Raw genomic sequence first — 16,651 nt, 5'->3', positions numbered from 1 at the left:
CGCAGTTCATTTTCCTGCACGGTCCCTATAGTATTCTTCACTGTTCTGCAATTTTTAACGCTACTGTGAAACGGTGAACAGTATTTTATAAAGTGTATTGTGGGGTGTTATTTTAATACTCACTTTTAAGGTAATATTTTTCAATAAGGTATCCTCCAGGACTGCCTGCAGTTTCCTGTTTATTTCCAGAGAGAGTTCTAATGTGAGTCCGCTGTCTGCAGGGTGTGATGTATAGAGAGAGGCCATGATCCCACCGCGCCGACTTAAATGTACTTTATTGAAATCCGATGCTTCAGATGAAAGTGTGCCAGCTTCTTCCCGCAAAACGTAACTCTGGATTATTCTGCATAAAAAACAAAGTAGCGTAAGACAATGTCACAGAAAAATTGTGCCCTTGTGGGAAGGTTCTGATTTATTTGCATCGGTCTTACACCTTAACTAAGAAAATCCATTTATTATGCTTTACCCAGAGCATGACTCTTGAAAATGTCAAGAATGGGAAGTCCTATATTGTAATTTTGGAAGAAATCGCCATGGCATCCACTTTTAAAGACAATGGAACTCCATATACATGCTTATGGAATTGCAACTCTCTATCCCAAATGAGAAACAAGGATACCGTATGTTTAACATAAGTCACAGTGGCATACTTTATGGCTTGCAAACTAGACAGAATGAGTTCACAGATAGTGCTAAGCCAAATCAAAGGAAACTATAGGCTAAGGAGGCTCAGGGCAATGCATGAACCTGGTCACTGACCCTAACAGTCAAGTTCTGCACTACATTGATGTAACTTTTTGGGCAGGCTGCACAGTCCAATATGCCAAATGATTAACAGAAAGCTTTCTATAAGATATATGTTAAAATGTAATATGTGAACTGCCATAATATCATTCATTTCCCTTTTCTTTGTACAGCATCTCTGTATATTCAAATTATCCCTGCTCAACTATTTCTTCTCTCCTAACTTGGAATAAACCATCTTCATGAAATTGCAGAAGATCTGCGATTCCCAGGGTCTTTACATTTGATATACAATAGATGCAAATTCCAGTAACTAAAAAGATTTATATATATCTCATCGCTATTCAATGGCAAGAAAAAAAACATGGAACTAAGAAAAAAATTGCATCTTTTCAGTCAAAAATGTATAAAACTAAGGAATAAGTTTGTGCCTAAGTTATACTCACAGAGTTACCATTAATGTACAAAATGTTTGTAAAAAATGTTTCATGTGATCATTTCTACCAAATATCATTTAGTTGTTCCAGATGGCAAGAGTTAGTTCAGTGTTCTGTTTGCAAATGACAAAATATCACCATAAAGCTAATTTGGTAAATTCTTAGAAACTTTACCACATTTGATATTGTTTTAAGGATCAGATCTTTGTACCATGTAAGTTTCAATTAGCAGTTACAAAGTTGGAGATCTGTAATGATATATTCTGCCAGGGTACATATTAAAATTTCAATGCAATTACAGGCAGCCACACAATTACTTCAGAATATTGAATGGCAGCGTTAACACAAATATTTTTATATGAACTTGAAGAGTTTTAGCTCTAAAATAAGCCAATGAAAGAACATTGCAGGAATAAATTTAAGCTAATGACTTTCTAGCAAGTAATTACTTTTGATTCAGTTTATTGTGGACTACTTTCAGAATCAACTACATACCTTTTCATAATAGCACTGGCTATATTATATACATCAAAACATAAATGTTATATTTCTACAGTTTAGTCATCACTGCCATTTTCATTTAATTTCAGAGAAACTTCTGTTTATTACTACGAGTCTTTTTACTGAATTCATATATAAGGCTGGGAAATGGAAAGTTCCCCTTTTATACTATACATGTCTTTTTCCTTACTCAATAAACAGTGAAATACCTGGGGCTATTTGGAAAAGGCTACCACTATTTGAACTTTTATTTCACAAATGTGCTATGGGCAATACTTGGGTTTTACTGTGCCTTCTTTTCCTAGCTGATGGGAGGTACATACTTGGTTTTTTTCCGGATTTCTTCCACTAGTTGTTTGATATGATCCTCCATGAACTCCATCTTTTCATTTTTTCGAGCATGTGCTTTCTGCAGTCTTACTATTCGCTCAATCAAGATAGTCTTGTCCACTTCAGGAAAATGATCAACTACTACTGAAGAGCCAGTGTTTTCTGGTGAACGATCTTCATTGCTGCTTCGAGCATTAAGGGATCCTGTCAAACCAAGTGCATCTTAATTGGATTGTCCAGTTTTAAGAAAAATCTCTCTCCTCCTGCCCATTCCTTTGATTCTTCCCCACCCCCAAGTGTGTCTCTTCAGAATTAGGTCCTGTTTTGTGTCTGTTCAATAACTAACAATATTCATGAAAGTCGCAGTTCTTTAAATGGAATTAATTTCGGCAAGAAAAATAAAAAAGAATTGGAAATAGCAGCCATAACCTCGATGTGAATATTTGATACTAGTTATAGATCACATAGATTATTGAAATGTTCTACACCAAGTACTAACAATTTATCTTTAGCTTGAAAGTTTTATAGGAAAAATAAATTTTAAAGCAACAAGATCAACAGGTAATACATAAACTGAGTCTTTATTTGCGTATCTCCAACTTTTCAGACAGCAGTTTTAAATCATCAAAATCTTATTCAGAGGAATCTCTGAAGATTTAAAAAAAAAGTTAGAGATGAAAGGTTAAAATCTTCAAGGATTACTTAGGTATTCCGCCATGGCCTCACAGAACCACAACTGCATTTCATGCAGAATTCGCAAACTAAGCCATTTTTCAAACCTCCCTGACTCCATTTGTTCTGTTTGTGTATTCATTTTGCAATAAAGAACATATGGTTCTTATTTTTTGTGGGACACTTGGGCAGAATGACTGAGATATAGAAATCAAGAAAAAAAACAAAAAAACATTAAATGTCAGCAAAAAAAAATAAAAATGAAACTTGTGACATCCAGAAATTGCTTGGGTATGAAATTGCCTACAGATAAATGAAGATGGTATTCTTAAAGAACTGAAAATATAGCAGAGTCAGCTTGTGCACACCAGCAATGGTGTGTCAGCAATTGCATAAAGTAATAAGTGATCTCAGGAATGAGAGAGCAGGGAAACTCACACAATACAGCTTTTGTTGGCTGAAAATTAGCTAGACTTTGAAAATTCACCACAACCATGTGTAGGTGAGTCAAGTATAGAAAATTGTTCTAACTGCATATGAATGTAACACATTATTTGCATTTACTATCTTGACCTTAAAGTATTTTCATCTATGAATACATTCTTATAGCTGTACAGTACACGATTTTCAAAATTTCCGTAAGTTTATCCCATGAGATATTAGTGTGAAATTATTCTGGAAGTGGAAGATTACAGAAACGTTATGCTTTCAGTGAAAAATCAAGGTAGATAGTTTGGCTAACTGGGATTGGGCAACATGTATATATTCAAGTACACCATGATCTGTAGGAAACTTTTAACAACTGCTGGGGAAGAATGTATTCTCATGGCAGATTTTACAGCTGTAGCTTATATTATTAGTATAGTTTTGTTTCATCACAAACGCAGCAAAATAACTCACCTGATGAGCTAGAACGACTGCCCATGCTGCTGACTTCTTTATCACAACTGCCATTTTCAAGGTTATCCAATTTTCTTCGTGCTAATGAAAGAAAACACAAGATCTTTGATGAAAAGCTGATGTTTTAATTCCTAGGTCAAACACACACTACAGAAGCCAATGTTTGAGAAATGTTAACCTTGCTGAAGTTGCTTGGTGAGATCTTTAAGATTTGCAGCATGTTTTCGCTTCTGCGTCATGAGTTCATCTTTTAATTCCTCCGCCTTGGTGTTCAAGTCTGCAAATGATTTCTGTTGAGATGCCAGTTCCATCTCCAGGATCTGGACCTTGTTTCTGTGGAGCTCATCTTCCTTCTTCAACTTATTTGCCTGAAAAATGACATATAATCAGCATTCCTTTCCACGGTATATAATTTAAAATATTGGGTTGGGTTTTTTTTAAATAAAAGAGATTCAAGACCAACTTGCAAAGTTTGGTCTGCTGAATGATTTGTCTGGTCCGTCCTACTCAATTTATTTCAGGTCAATAGATTGCTCCTTGGTTTTTTTTTTTTTTTAGCAACATGGATTTACTATGCAAAGCAGAAAATAAGCACAATTGTTATGTAGAAATTTAACCTTTAGAGGGTGGTTCAGGAATGACTATTTCATGTTAATAAGGATGTCAGTATGGATTGTAGAACAGAAAACATTAAAACTAAATTAAGCAATAAGACATAATAAAATGAGACTCTTTTAAAGAGTCTTATTTAAACCAATGTTGGTCAAAATCAGTAAACACTATATAGAATAAAAATGTATTTGTTGCCGGCTTTAAGTCATTTAAAGGGAAGAGATTCAAACCAAGGGCTTCCCAGCTCTTGCAAATCATAAAGCATATTCTAAACCCTAAAAGCAAAAGTTGCATTTTTCAGGTTAACTATTTATTAACCATTGGCAGTGCCCTACAACCAGGGGTGAAATCTAAAAATTTTCCCTACCAGTTCTGTGGATGTGGCTTAATTGGTGAGCATGGCTTGGTAGTCAGATGACTGGGTGGGCGTAGCCAATAACAATAAATAATAAAAAATGTATACAAAACAATAAGAGGCACAAAAAACCAACTTTCACACTTTACACACACACAGTACAACACAACTGACTCACACACAATATAAAAGCAGCTGCACTTCACCCAAAATGGTCCCTGCAACAAGCAGGAACCTCACACTTTCACACTTTACACACACACAACACAACTGACTCACACACACACACACACAAAATGCCACATATAGCTTTGTGAGATTTAGTGTATTTGTGTAGTTAGAGTGAAACACTACAGAAACACACCAAATCTCAGAAAGCTGCACAATTTTTTTTATTTTTTTAGATCAGGGGTCTCCAACCTTTGTAACTTTAAGGTTTGTCGGCTTCAACTCCCAGAGTTCCTCATTCAGCAAAGCAGGCAGTCAAAGCAGGCTGTAATCAGTAGCTGAAGTAAAGCATGGCGTTGCCAGCCCGAAAGGAGCAGTAATTATAGGTAAGTGAAGAGGGGGAATTGGGTGGGCATGGGTGGGGGCTCTTGTAAGTGGGGGCTGTTAAAAATAATTTTAAAAGCCTGTGAATATCAGGAAACTCCTCTGGGATCGCTAGAGGAAAAAAAGTTTTTAAAAGCTCCTCTGACGATCTCAGCTGAAGTTCCCTCATAGCACCCCAGAACCTCTTAAAATAATTGTTTTAAGCTTGTAGAAAACATGTTTTTAAAAGTTCTGGTGATGAGGAACTCATCTGGGATCGCCAGAGGAGCCTTTTAAAACCTCTTTTTTTCTCCTTCGGCTGAAGAGGTTTTTTTAAAAAAAACTTTTAAAGGGTTTTGATGATCTCTGCTCAACCACGCAATAATCAGAGGGTTTGTTTTTTTTTACTTTTAAAGGCATGTTTTCGGCTGAAGAAAAACTGCTTTTAAAAGTAACATAACATATAACATAACAACAGAGTTGGAAGGGACCTTGGAGGCCTTCTAGTCCAACCCCCTGCCCAGGCAGGAAACCCTACACCATCTCAGTCAGATGGTATCCAACATTTTCTTAAAAATTTCCAGTGTTGGAGTAAAAAAAACCAAAACTCTTCTGATGGTATGGCTAAGCAGGGGCAGGGGGCAGGGCCATGGATTTTTGCTACCGGTCCTCCGAACCCACAGCCGTCGTCGCTACCGGATTGGGCGAGCTGGTCTGAACTGGGAGCATTTCACCCCTGCCTACAACCACACAGAAATTTATGTTTATTGTCATGTTATGCTTTATGTGAACAAATGGAAATGAAATGCAAGAGAGATATGGTTCCTACTGATAAGGAGAAAGCTGAACTCTAGGATTCGTCTGAAAACCGATTAAAATGGATCTAATTCACCTAGGAGGAACCAAATGCAATTTTGGGAGTGCTCCTTGATCCACAGCAACCACAGGATTTGCAGCTAATGATTATGGAGGAAATATTTCACTAGCACTTTGATTTACCAGTTCATCTCTTGCTTGATTAACAAGTTCCAGCTGATTCTGAGACTCTCTCTCCATAAAGGTTATCTTATCAAGCTGCATCTGTAAGGAGTTGGTTTCTGACTGGAGTTGGGCATTCTTCGTGGTTAGCTTTTCGGTGAACACCAACAGCTCAGATTCTCTTTTCCGACTGCCATCTATGTCCTTCTGGAAGTCGCTAAGCAGAGTGTTCAGACTATCCACCTCTTCCTTCCAAGAGTTCATTTCTTGTTCATCTCTAAATCAAATATATATTTTAAAGAGTAAAATGTGCTTTGCCTGCAAACCAAACAATGAAAGATCTCTTTCTGGTTTAGCTTCACTGGGCAAATACAAATTGTACAGCTGAAAATACACCACCAATACCTGCAGAGTATCTGCAGCCTGACATTCCTTAGTACCCTTATCCCACCCTAATTTCTTTTGGTTAAAACAGACAGTAAAAACAGAAAATGTATCAAATGACAGCAGACCAGTAACACTAGTCTGGATCAAGTCTTGGTATGTGAAAACCTGCTCCATATATAAGGTATTTATTACCTACTTAAGCAAGTAGTTATAGAAAATTAGAACATGAGGTGATTCATAGCAATTAAATAGTTGTAATTGCTAAAGGAAAACATATCTGATCGCAAGAGTCATTTCTAATAGTAGGAGACCAGCTTCAAACTGCAATCAGTCCAAAAACATATTTTGTGGAAATGGGTTTCAGTGTTAATTGGCAAGAAATGCTTATGTTACACATTGCAAATCCAAAGGGAATTAATGACACTGAAACATTCCAGATAATTATCATTTATAAAACTTGTGAGCTATATGGTGGTTCCCCAATTACATAATGGTTGTCTTTATTTAATATGTTAGGAAATACGCAGAAAACTTATGGTAAATTATCAATTTTATTAAGACATGTACAATAAGGTAGAATAAACATTTGCAAATGTTACTGAAAAGAGCTGTGATTTTAACTTAAGAAAGATTCATTTTAAGCTTATAAACACACACAATAAAAGAGAATGCTTATCATTCTTATTTCAAAAATGAGATCATATCATTTCAAATAGCTGAAATAACCAGAATCCATAGCCATGAATAAAGGCATATGTGTTTATATAAATATAACAAAATCCTAAATAATTAAAGATATATAAAATATAAATTATTTTTATATTTAATATTAGCCTATCTGTAACATTTTTTTTCCTTTTGAACTTATCATTACAACAATTTAAACACAAAGCTACATTGCATTGCAACAAATTTTAGAAATATTAAACAATAGCATTCTGACTTTAAAATAATCTGGTTTGACTTCAATTCTTTCATATTCAAAACAAAAATTGCATCAAATATCATGCAAGCATTTTGAAAATGGTTGAATTAGACCATTTTGAACTTGAAATTTGAAATATCAGGTGCAGCAGTATTAAACAACAACGAAGTATTGCTTGGTATTCATGATGTTACATAATTAAGTTAGTTTTATTTTTAAAAACCATAGCTTATTATGTGGAGGTTATTTTGTTGCATTAAACAGAATGTTTCAAACTGAATGCTCCACATATAAAAATATTTCCATTGTTTAAAATAAAACAAAGAATTACAAATTTAACCTTTGTACCTTTGATGTTGCTCCTGCAGCTGGTCTACAGTTTTCACTTTCTCTAGCAAACTATGAATTTCAGCTTTCTGTCGATTAATAAGTTCTCTGTATTTTGATAACTCATCTTCTGTTCTCAACCGTTCATCTTCTAAACATTTGACCTAATAAAGAAACAAAGCCAATTCATCAACATCAATAGCATTTTATATAATATGTTTCGTTAGTTTTTCAGGGAATTAAAATACCTTGTTGAACATGCATGCTAGATAATATTTAGCCTACTTTCTCTTTTTTCTCATTTGCTGCTTTCTCTTTCAAGAGATCCCAGAACTATTTGGAAGTTTTCACTTTCATGAAAACTTTCATCACAAAATAAGTTACCTTGATAAATCTTGATTTGTCAAAAGAAGCCAAATGTGATTTGTCAATTATAAGGTGCCTTACTTTAATTAACTATTACTCATAATATAGACATAACACTAAATTACAATTAATTCAAAACTGAGCAAGAAGCTTTGAATCTCCTCAATTTTACAAGAGAAAAAATGGACTACTACTGTATGAGAGTTGGTCATTCTAGAAATGAAAAACTGAATTGACTTGTTAATGAAATGTAATCATTATGACTACACAGGAAATAATTCATATTTGAGAAAATTGTATGATTCTTTGTTAGATTTTTTTGTGTGGTTTTAGGCTTCCAAATTGGAGAAAACCCATTCATATTATAAAGTAACTAAATGGGTCAGTGAAGTCAGTCTCAACTTGTTCTTAAGCAATCAACATGGATGGTCAGTTTAGAAAAAATGAATGAATGAATGAATGAACAAACAAACAAATCTTTCTTTTTGAATAACACTAGTCTCATAAAATAATCTTGTAGAACAGGGGTGTCAAACTAACAGCATCATGTTGTGGTCACGTGATATATTGCTACTTTTTTCCCCTTTACTAAAATGGGGGTGGGCATGGCCAGCGTGTGATTCATTCAGCCCGCGAGCAGCAAGTTTGACATCCCTGTTCTAGAAGAAACAAAAGTGCAAAGAAAATAATATCCTAGGCCTTGGCAGAAACTTAAGGTTTATGGCAAATGCTCTCTCATATTGAATAGGGGTGTATGACTGCAAGAGAATAGGCCCTCCAGTGGTATCACAGATGCTGTCTCCAAGAAGGCACATGAAAATATTGTATTTCCAGCACCAGGCAAAGGTGCAATTAATACAACAATGGGTCGTATTGCTAGCTGCAGTATTTTGCATTTTACATTTTTATTGCATACATTTTTATTTAAAAATTGGATTTCATTTTTAGAAAGGGTTACTAAGTTTTCCACCCTTACTTTCCCAGCCCTTGATTTTGCAGAATGAAGAAAAATGAAGCAGTGAAAATTCAAATAGCAGCAATTAGATCCACATTAGCAGCTGGTAATTCTATCAAACTTTTGAACAATGAAATATTGCACAAAGCTATCCAACTGCTCTTAGGCTTTTGAAGACTCTGCTTTTCAGGGAGGTCACATTTTTCAACAGAAGAATAAGAAATGATAATTATATGGAATACCTAAAATTAAATAGCTCATAAAACAGAATACCTTTTCAGCAGCCTAGAATATCATATTCTGCACTATCCCTAACTTTGCTTACAACACTCTTTGTAGATAGACTTTGGCTCACTTTTATGATAATCCTTGTATTTAAGCTCAAAAAAGCTAAGCATTGCACTGAACTTATGGCTGTACTATAATTTCAGAAATAGCTTAATTTCCATAGAAAAATTAATTCTTCCACATGTGAACTCTAAAAGAAGACACCTTTTAGAGTTCATTGTTTTATATTTGCTTTCAAGTCCTAATTTGAAGAAGCAAGCATATTTAAAGAATTAACTATTCGACAAGCACATCTGCATTGTGAACCAGTAGTAAACATTTTGAGTAGTTCAGAGAACTGTTAAATGCCACCACTGCCTGGCCCTGCCCCCAATCTATTGCTGCCTCCTGACTCCCAGCTGATCGGCTAGAATGAAAAAATCAGGACTCCATTCTTAGCCAGGAGATCACTTGGCAAAGAAGAAGGGGGGGAAAAAAAGACACTGTCGCTTTAAATTGACGCAGCTGCTGGAAGGAGGTTTTTACTTGCAGAAGCAGTTTGTTTCTGGGTCAGCTGAACAACAAATTGGAAAAGAGGAGGAATTCTATGTTTTTGAAGTTTGGGGGTTTGTGCAACATGGGCTTTGTGTTTCTAAAAAGGTTTGGGCGATTTCCATTGTGAAATACCCTGTCTCAAATGAGTTTTCTGCCTACTTGTAAACTTCTGGCTTCCACTTTCTATTATCTGTAAGCACCGGTAGCTGTTTTCTGCTTACAAAGTTTCCTTTGTGCAGCTGGCAGGAATGTGGAATTCCAGGCAGGTTCCTTGTTAGCAGCTTGATTTTTCCTTGCTTATCTGGGAGCCTTTTCTTATGAGTAATATTTTATTTGGGAAATGAAGAGGGGGAAGTTAATTCCTTCCCAGAGCAGATTAGTGGGGTAGGGAGGGAATGGAGATTTTGAAGTAACCTTCACCTGGAGTGGGAAGGGAATAGGATTTTAGGCTTGCAGTCAAACATCAGCCATAATACTAATGACTGTTTTGAACAATATGCAGGTTGTATTACACAAATGGCTATTTTATATGCGAAATTATGACTGAAACCTATATTGGTTCACACTGGCAGGAAGTTTCTCCTTAGTTTTAGGTTGCTTCTCTCTTTGTTCAATTTCTATCCATTGCTTCTTGTTTTGCCTTCTGGTGCTTTGGAAATACATTGCCTGCCCTTCTTTTTGGCAGCCCCTTAAAAGCCTGTTGCCTATCACACACTTGGGCAAAGCATGTGAGCCATTGCCTCCTTTCAGTGGTCCATGAAAGTGCATCTATAGTATGTAGATAATAAAGTTGAAAAAAGATGAACAACATTTTTGCAGAACTATAGATACGTTGAAGCTGGGTGTGACAAGGAATGGCTGGGAGGGGAGGAGCCAGGCGAGGCAGCCTTGACGTGAGTGACATTGAGTTGGCTACGCCTACCTAATCACATGACCATCAAGCCACGCCCACTGTCACATGACCATCAAGCCACGCCCACAAAATAAACCATGCCCACAAAACCGGTAGTAAAAAAATTTAGAACTACCCTTGGTTAGGTCATCTCTCAGCACACAGTTAAGTAACAAATCTCTGCCTTGGGTTATCCAATTGACACCAAGGAATTTTGCTGTCAAGGTTCTTTCCCAGTAGTTTTAAGGCTCTTGACTCTGGAGTCTTTCTATTTCTGACTCTGGATGGGTTGCTTTCCCACAATCCATATGCAATTAAGGGCACTAAAAATCTTGGCTACACTGAAGTGTTGTTTTTCATGATGATCATCTATCTTTCTTTCTTTCTTTCTATCTTGTGAGCATAATATAGAGTCACAATGCTGAGTTGCACAGCTCTATACTTTCAAGAAATAAATAAACTATATGTATAACCACACATTAAAGAATCCTTGACATCACCATCCTCCTTACAGCTAAATTCCATTTTTTTACCTTTGTCCTTAATGTTCGCAATTCATCCATGCCTTCCTTAAATGTTCTCTTCACATCTTCAAGTTCTTTTATCTTGGCATGATGGACCTTTGGAAGGGGGAAAAAAATCCAAGACATGGAGAAATAACTTTCAGCTTTCTTCCTGTTAGATGTGATTTTTATCAAATCTCTTTTTCTCATAATCTAGCAGCAATATTTAATTTTTACAAAAAAAAAGCAAAAACTGGTGCAAGTAATACATTTTACCTCTAGGTGATCAGATCTCTCTTGCAATTGTTTCTCCAGTTCTCCTTTGGTAAGTCTAAGTTTTATGTCCAATTCATTGGATTTAATTTCTTCAGACTCCTAACAGGGTTACAATTTAAAAGTTGAAAAAACATATAAGATGAGCTTATGAAGCAGAATTAAATGCCCTCTCCAGAACCCTATATCTATATAAATATTATATCAACTGTCTTGATGATGTAATTTATACATGAAAATATTCATCTTAAGATCTATTCGTTGCACAATTTATTTATGTCTCTTTAACAGTCAACCTAAAAGTTGTTTGTTTTAGTAAGTCAGCTTTGGAAACAAATAGCTGCTTTCCATACCAGCAAGAAATAAGCAAAATTACAAAGTCCCTTTGTAACTTTCTGTAGTGAGACTGACACATTCCCTCACATTCTAAACATGTGGGACTTTGTGGAATGACTAAATTCCTTTTGCACACTGCTTTGAAAGTGGGACAAATAGATGCAAATTTATGACACAAGAATAAGAATAGAATAGAATAGAACAGAGACCTTTGAGATCTTCCAGTCCAGCCTCCTGCACAAACAGGAGACCCTATACCATTTCAGACAAGTGTCTCTCCAGTCTCTTCTTAAAATCTTCAGGTGATGAAGCGCCCATGATTTCTGAAGGCAAGCTGTTCCTCTGGTTAATTATTCTCACGCTTAGGAAATTTCTTCTTAATTCCAGTCTGCTTCTCTCCTTGATTAGTTTCCAACTATTGTTTCTTGTCCTGCCTGCAGTTGCTTTGGAGAATAATTTGACCCCCTCTTCTTTGTAGCAAACCCTCAAATATTGGAATACTGCTATCATGTCACCCCTAGTTCTTCTTTTCTCTAGACTAGCCAAAGATATATTGATCTATTAAAGATATAGCTGCTTTGAGCAATCAGCATTTCCAACAATAAGTGAGCAAGTTTAGAGATATCATCAGATGTTAAATCAAGAACGTGTTTATTCTCAGTGTGCTGGATGATGACTGCCCTCCTGCAAATAAATTAGCATGGCTTTCCTGCAAATTATATTTAGCTCCTCTCAAGAACAACTTGAATATTATTATTGATTAATATTGAATATTATTAAATCTAATAATACAAAAAAGAATAAAGTTTTTTTAAGAATACAATACTGTCTACAACTGAGTAACTACAGAAACTGGACTTCTCTTAAGTGTAATATAAAACTGCCTATTTTAAGAAAATAATTCGATATTGAGAAAAGATGAACTAGTGACGGCATATGACATTGTTATAACTATTTGGCACAGGGATCAAGTCTATATTAGATTAAATTACCATGATCTTTGGTAACATCACATATAAACTTTAAACCCACATATGAAATGATATGTGTGTATTATAGCTCATCACTCTCAGTTTCAGACAGAATGATTACCCTTCTATATTGCAAGAAAAGATATGAAAGTGAAATTAGATCATACCTGATATGTTTTTATTATTTCTTGGCAATTCTTTCGTATCTGGTCAGCTTCCTCCTTGGCTTGAGTTAACTTTGCTGTTGCCTCTTTAAGGCGATCTTTAGTTTCCTAGAAAATGATTTAATAATTATTGACAGTAATTTAAATAGAAAAATTGGTAAATTAAAATCCACACAGAATTGATAGCATTCTATTTCAATTAATGGTAGAACAGATGGGCCTGATGAGAAACTCCCAAATGTGATGCACCAAAGCCACACATGTAGATTTTTTTAATTTTCATTGTCATTATCTATCTTCCTGTCCAAAATGTTTAAAGTGATACAGGTAAAAAATAAAAACAAATGCATGGGAATTAATATGATCAAATTGGTTAAATTATCTTATTTTCAAATATCTTTATTTTAAAAGGCCCAAGTAAAGACCCAAGATCCTCCCCAAAAAGTTGTGTATCCATTCAGTTAACATAAAAACTTAAAAATTAAATAAAGGAACTAGACAACAAATTCCTTGACAAGCAGATGATCTTAAAACTCTCAGAGGTCTTTTATGAAATGAAACATACTGACCTTGTGTAAATCCACTTCAGCCTTTAATTTGTTTTGAGCCCATTTTACTTTGATCACATAAGAATTGACTTCTTCTTTTAATTTTTCAATATCTCGTGACATTCTGGTGGTTTCATTTTCCTTTATAAAGGATAATTTTAGAATACTGATGTTAATTGAGCCTATATGGACTAATAAAAGTTTAATTTACCATTCTGCAAACAATAAATGTAATCATAATGGTTTAACCAAAATGGAACATTAATTAATTGGATTTTCTTGATTTTTAAGAAATCTACCTGTCTGCATCTATTGGACTACTGACAACGGAATATTAATTCCTGGAAGGACTTGAATGTACAATGTGATGTGACTGATATTGTAATGTTAATCAAGGAATTGTAGAATTGGAAGTGGATGTTTAAATTACCATATAAATATTAATTAAACCTTTTGGGCACCAGCGACCGGTTCCATGGAGAAAGTTTTTCCGTGGACCGGAGGGGCCGTAGTTTTGCATGCTGCCTGGAGCTTCACTTGTTTGACTGGACCAGTTGCTGGCATGCTGTGGACCACTGTCGGTCCATGGACTGGGGGTTGGGGAACCCTGAATTAAAGCATTTCTGCAGGTGGCCATTTAGTCTTTGCTTGAACATAGTCAATAAAAACAATTTTGCCACCTCTTTTGGTAACTGATGCTAATGTCAAAGCTACATATAGTAACATATCTGAATTTATTAAAGCATTTATTATTTTTTTCTATTTTAAGAAAAATAAATCTTACATTGAAAAAAATATTGCAAAGGCAGAAGGGGGTCTTTACTTATGCAAATCAGCCTTCTGACCAATAAGGCTTTTCCTTTGTTATGAAGCACAAACACTTTTAACTTCACACTTTTAACCTCACGCCTTTAAACATAATTTAGACTGCACCTAATTCAAATTTCACCATTTGGGGGCAGCAAATTCCTAACTATACTGAAAAGTGATCAGGCAACGGAAGTATGAAGTAACTCCTTTTTCAACTTATCACTTTACAATACCAGAGCACTTCTTGTTTCTTTGTTTTATAGTGAAATAGTTCTAATTCTGTAAAATATTAGTTGCCTGAATAAAATTAGAGAGTCAAGAAAACTCTCTTATAATAGACATGACATATAAGCAACAATAGGGTCTTATTGCTAGCAATTTTTTATAGGCAGATAGACTTAGTTCATTTTTCCATAAATTAAGAAAAATTAAAATACTTAAGAAAGTAACACATATAGAAATACACAATTTGAGAATATTATTTATTTGCATAATAAATCAAGGTAAGCAATATATCATGAATGTCAATATGCTTGAAGATTGTGGATATATATCTCTTTTTATACCTGGCTGGCAGCTTGCTGTAATGAATTTTCTCTCTTCTCCTGAGATTCTTTTAATGACAAATAGGTAGGAAGGTAGGTAGGTGAGTACGTACTCTATGGCAAATAGATAGGTACTGTGTTTCCGCAAAAATAAGACCCTGTCTTATATTTTTTTGAACCCTGAAATAAGTGCTTGGCCTTATTGCCATGTGCTCAAAAGTCCGATTGGGCTTATTATCAGGAGATGTCTTATTTTGGGGAAACAGGGTAGGTAGGTGGGTAAGTACTCTAGACAGATGGGTAGGTAAAGAACGGATATAAAGCCAGATATTACAAGTTTAGGAAGGCTCAAGTGGTGGATAGCTGAATCCCATAGCTTACTTTAAAAATATTCCCATGGCTTGAATTCTGGGTAATCAGTAGTTCTGTGGTGGACCATATCAATTCATAGGAATCAGTCTGGGTTTAGGCAAGCTCCTCCATTAATGGTAATTGTTTTCTTTAAGTGTCCCCAAAAGAATCCAACTCATCACAGATATAGATTTAATATATATGCCAAAACTTTTTTCCTCTGCTTCATTTTATTGTAACTCCTTTCTGCACTTCATGTGCAAGAAACAACTAAATGGTATCATCATTTTTGCCTATTTCTTTGTATTCGAGGTGACTACCAAAAGAACGTCAATGCAAATATCATACCTTGCTTTCGAATAGTTGGTGCAATCTTGCTTTTTCCTGGGATAGCTGCTTGATTTTGTTAGTATGCTTTTCAATATCTTTGTTGGCATCTCTCAGTTTTCTTTCGAGGATCTCTTTTTCCTTTCTCAGGTCCAAAGACTCCTTTTCTCCTCTAACATACTTCATGACCATAGCTTCCTTTTCTTGACGGGCTTCTTCACATTTCTTGTTTGCCTTAGAATACCAAATATTACAAGTTTACTTTTAGACATATAGAGCAAATATTGTTTTCTCCTCCAAGAAAAGTAAAAAAAAATCAATTGAAGGATTACAAAATACATAGTTTCCTACAGACAATTGAGAGGAACTTGTTCTATTAACTTGGCTCCCAGCAAAGTTAGACTATACCAAGGGTTCCCAATCTATGGGCTGCATGAGTGGCTGGCCATTCACACTAGGGTCACACACACACGCTCCTGGCACACAACCCCATTCACACTAGGGTCACACACACACTCCTGGCCCAGTTTGCATCGCTGGTACACTCACAGCCCCATTTGTGATGCATGCACTCGCAGCCCCATTTCCATTTGCACATGCGTGCGTAAAGGCTCCTCTCCCTCCCACTTCCACCAACCCAGAAAGGTTGGGGAACTCTGGAATAGACAATATAAATATGTGATGGGGCAAAATAGCTTACATTCTAAGCTAGGAAATTATCACCTGATCTGTACGAAAGGCCATCTCTTTGTGCAATTGCTGTATAGCATTTTTTGCAGCAGCATCCTGAGATACAAGTTTTTCTTTAACTGTTTTAGCTTCTTTCTGAAGTTCTTCTATTCTCACTTCCAGCTATAAAGGAAAAACAAATGCTAGTATGTATAGGTATAAGTAAATTACATAATCTGTAAAACTTGAAGAAAGATCTTAAAAACTGACACATTAGAAGTCATAATTTCTGCATTTATATACCTTAGAAAAAAGTTAAATATAAGAATTTAAAAACTGGAGCCCAACATACATATTTGTATCTGACAAATTCTGCAGCGATAACTTATTGAGCAATAAATTATTATTTTTTTAAAAAAA

General features: G+C 35.3%; 1 protein-coding gene across 1 annotated transcript in view; it reads right to left on the bottom strand.

Moving 5' to 3' along the window:
* The window catches only part of CCDC186 (coiled-coil domain containing 186), a 51,404-nt gene that overhangs the window by 17,944 nt on the left and 16,809 nt on the right, over positions 1-16,651 (bottom strand). The window contains exons 4-15 of the mRNA XM_058188600.1: positions 16,286-16,414; positions 15,584-15,796; positions 13,551-13,670; positions 12,985-13,089; positions 11,514-11,612; positions 11,268-11,354; positions 7,721-7,863; positions 6,082-6,337; positions 3,763-3,952; positions 3,585-3,665; positions 2,006-2,216; positions 124-343 (exon numbers count right to left, since the gene is read on the bottom strand). Of these exons, the coding sequence (XP_058044583.1) occupies positions 124-343; positions 2,006-2,216; positions 3,585-3,665; positions 3,763-3,952; positions 6,082-6,337; positions 7,721-7,863; positions 11,268-11,354; positions 11,514-11,612; positions 12,985-13,089; positions 13,551-13,670; positions 15,584-15,796; positions 16,286-16,414 (1,854 nt within the window). The remainder of the gene's footprint in view (positions 1-123; positions 344-2,005; positions 2,217-3,584; positions 3,666-3,762; positions 3,953-6,081; positions 6,338-7,720; positions 7,864-11,267; positions 11,355-11,513; positions 11,613-12,984; positions 13,090-13,550; positions 13,671-15,583; positions 15,797-16,285; positions 16,415-16,651) is intronic.

Source organism: Ahaetulla prasina, chromosome 6 (genome assembly GCF_028640845.1).
Source record: "Ahaetulla prasina isolate Xishuangbanna chromosome 6, ASM2864084v1, whole genome shotgun sequence".
In the NCBI taxonomy this organism is placed as follows: domain Eukaryota; kingdom Metazoa; phylum Chordata; class Lepidosauria; order Squamata; family Colubridae; genus Ahaetulla; species Ahaetulla prasina.
This window is presented reverse-complemented; position numbering and strand designations above follow the sequence as displayed.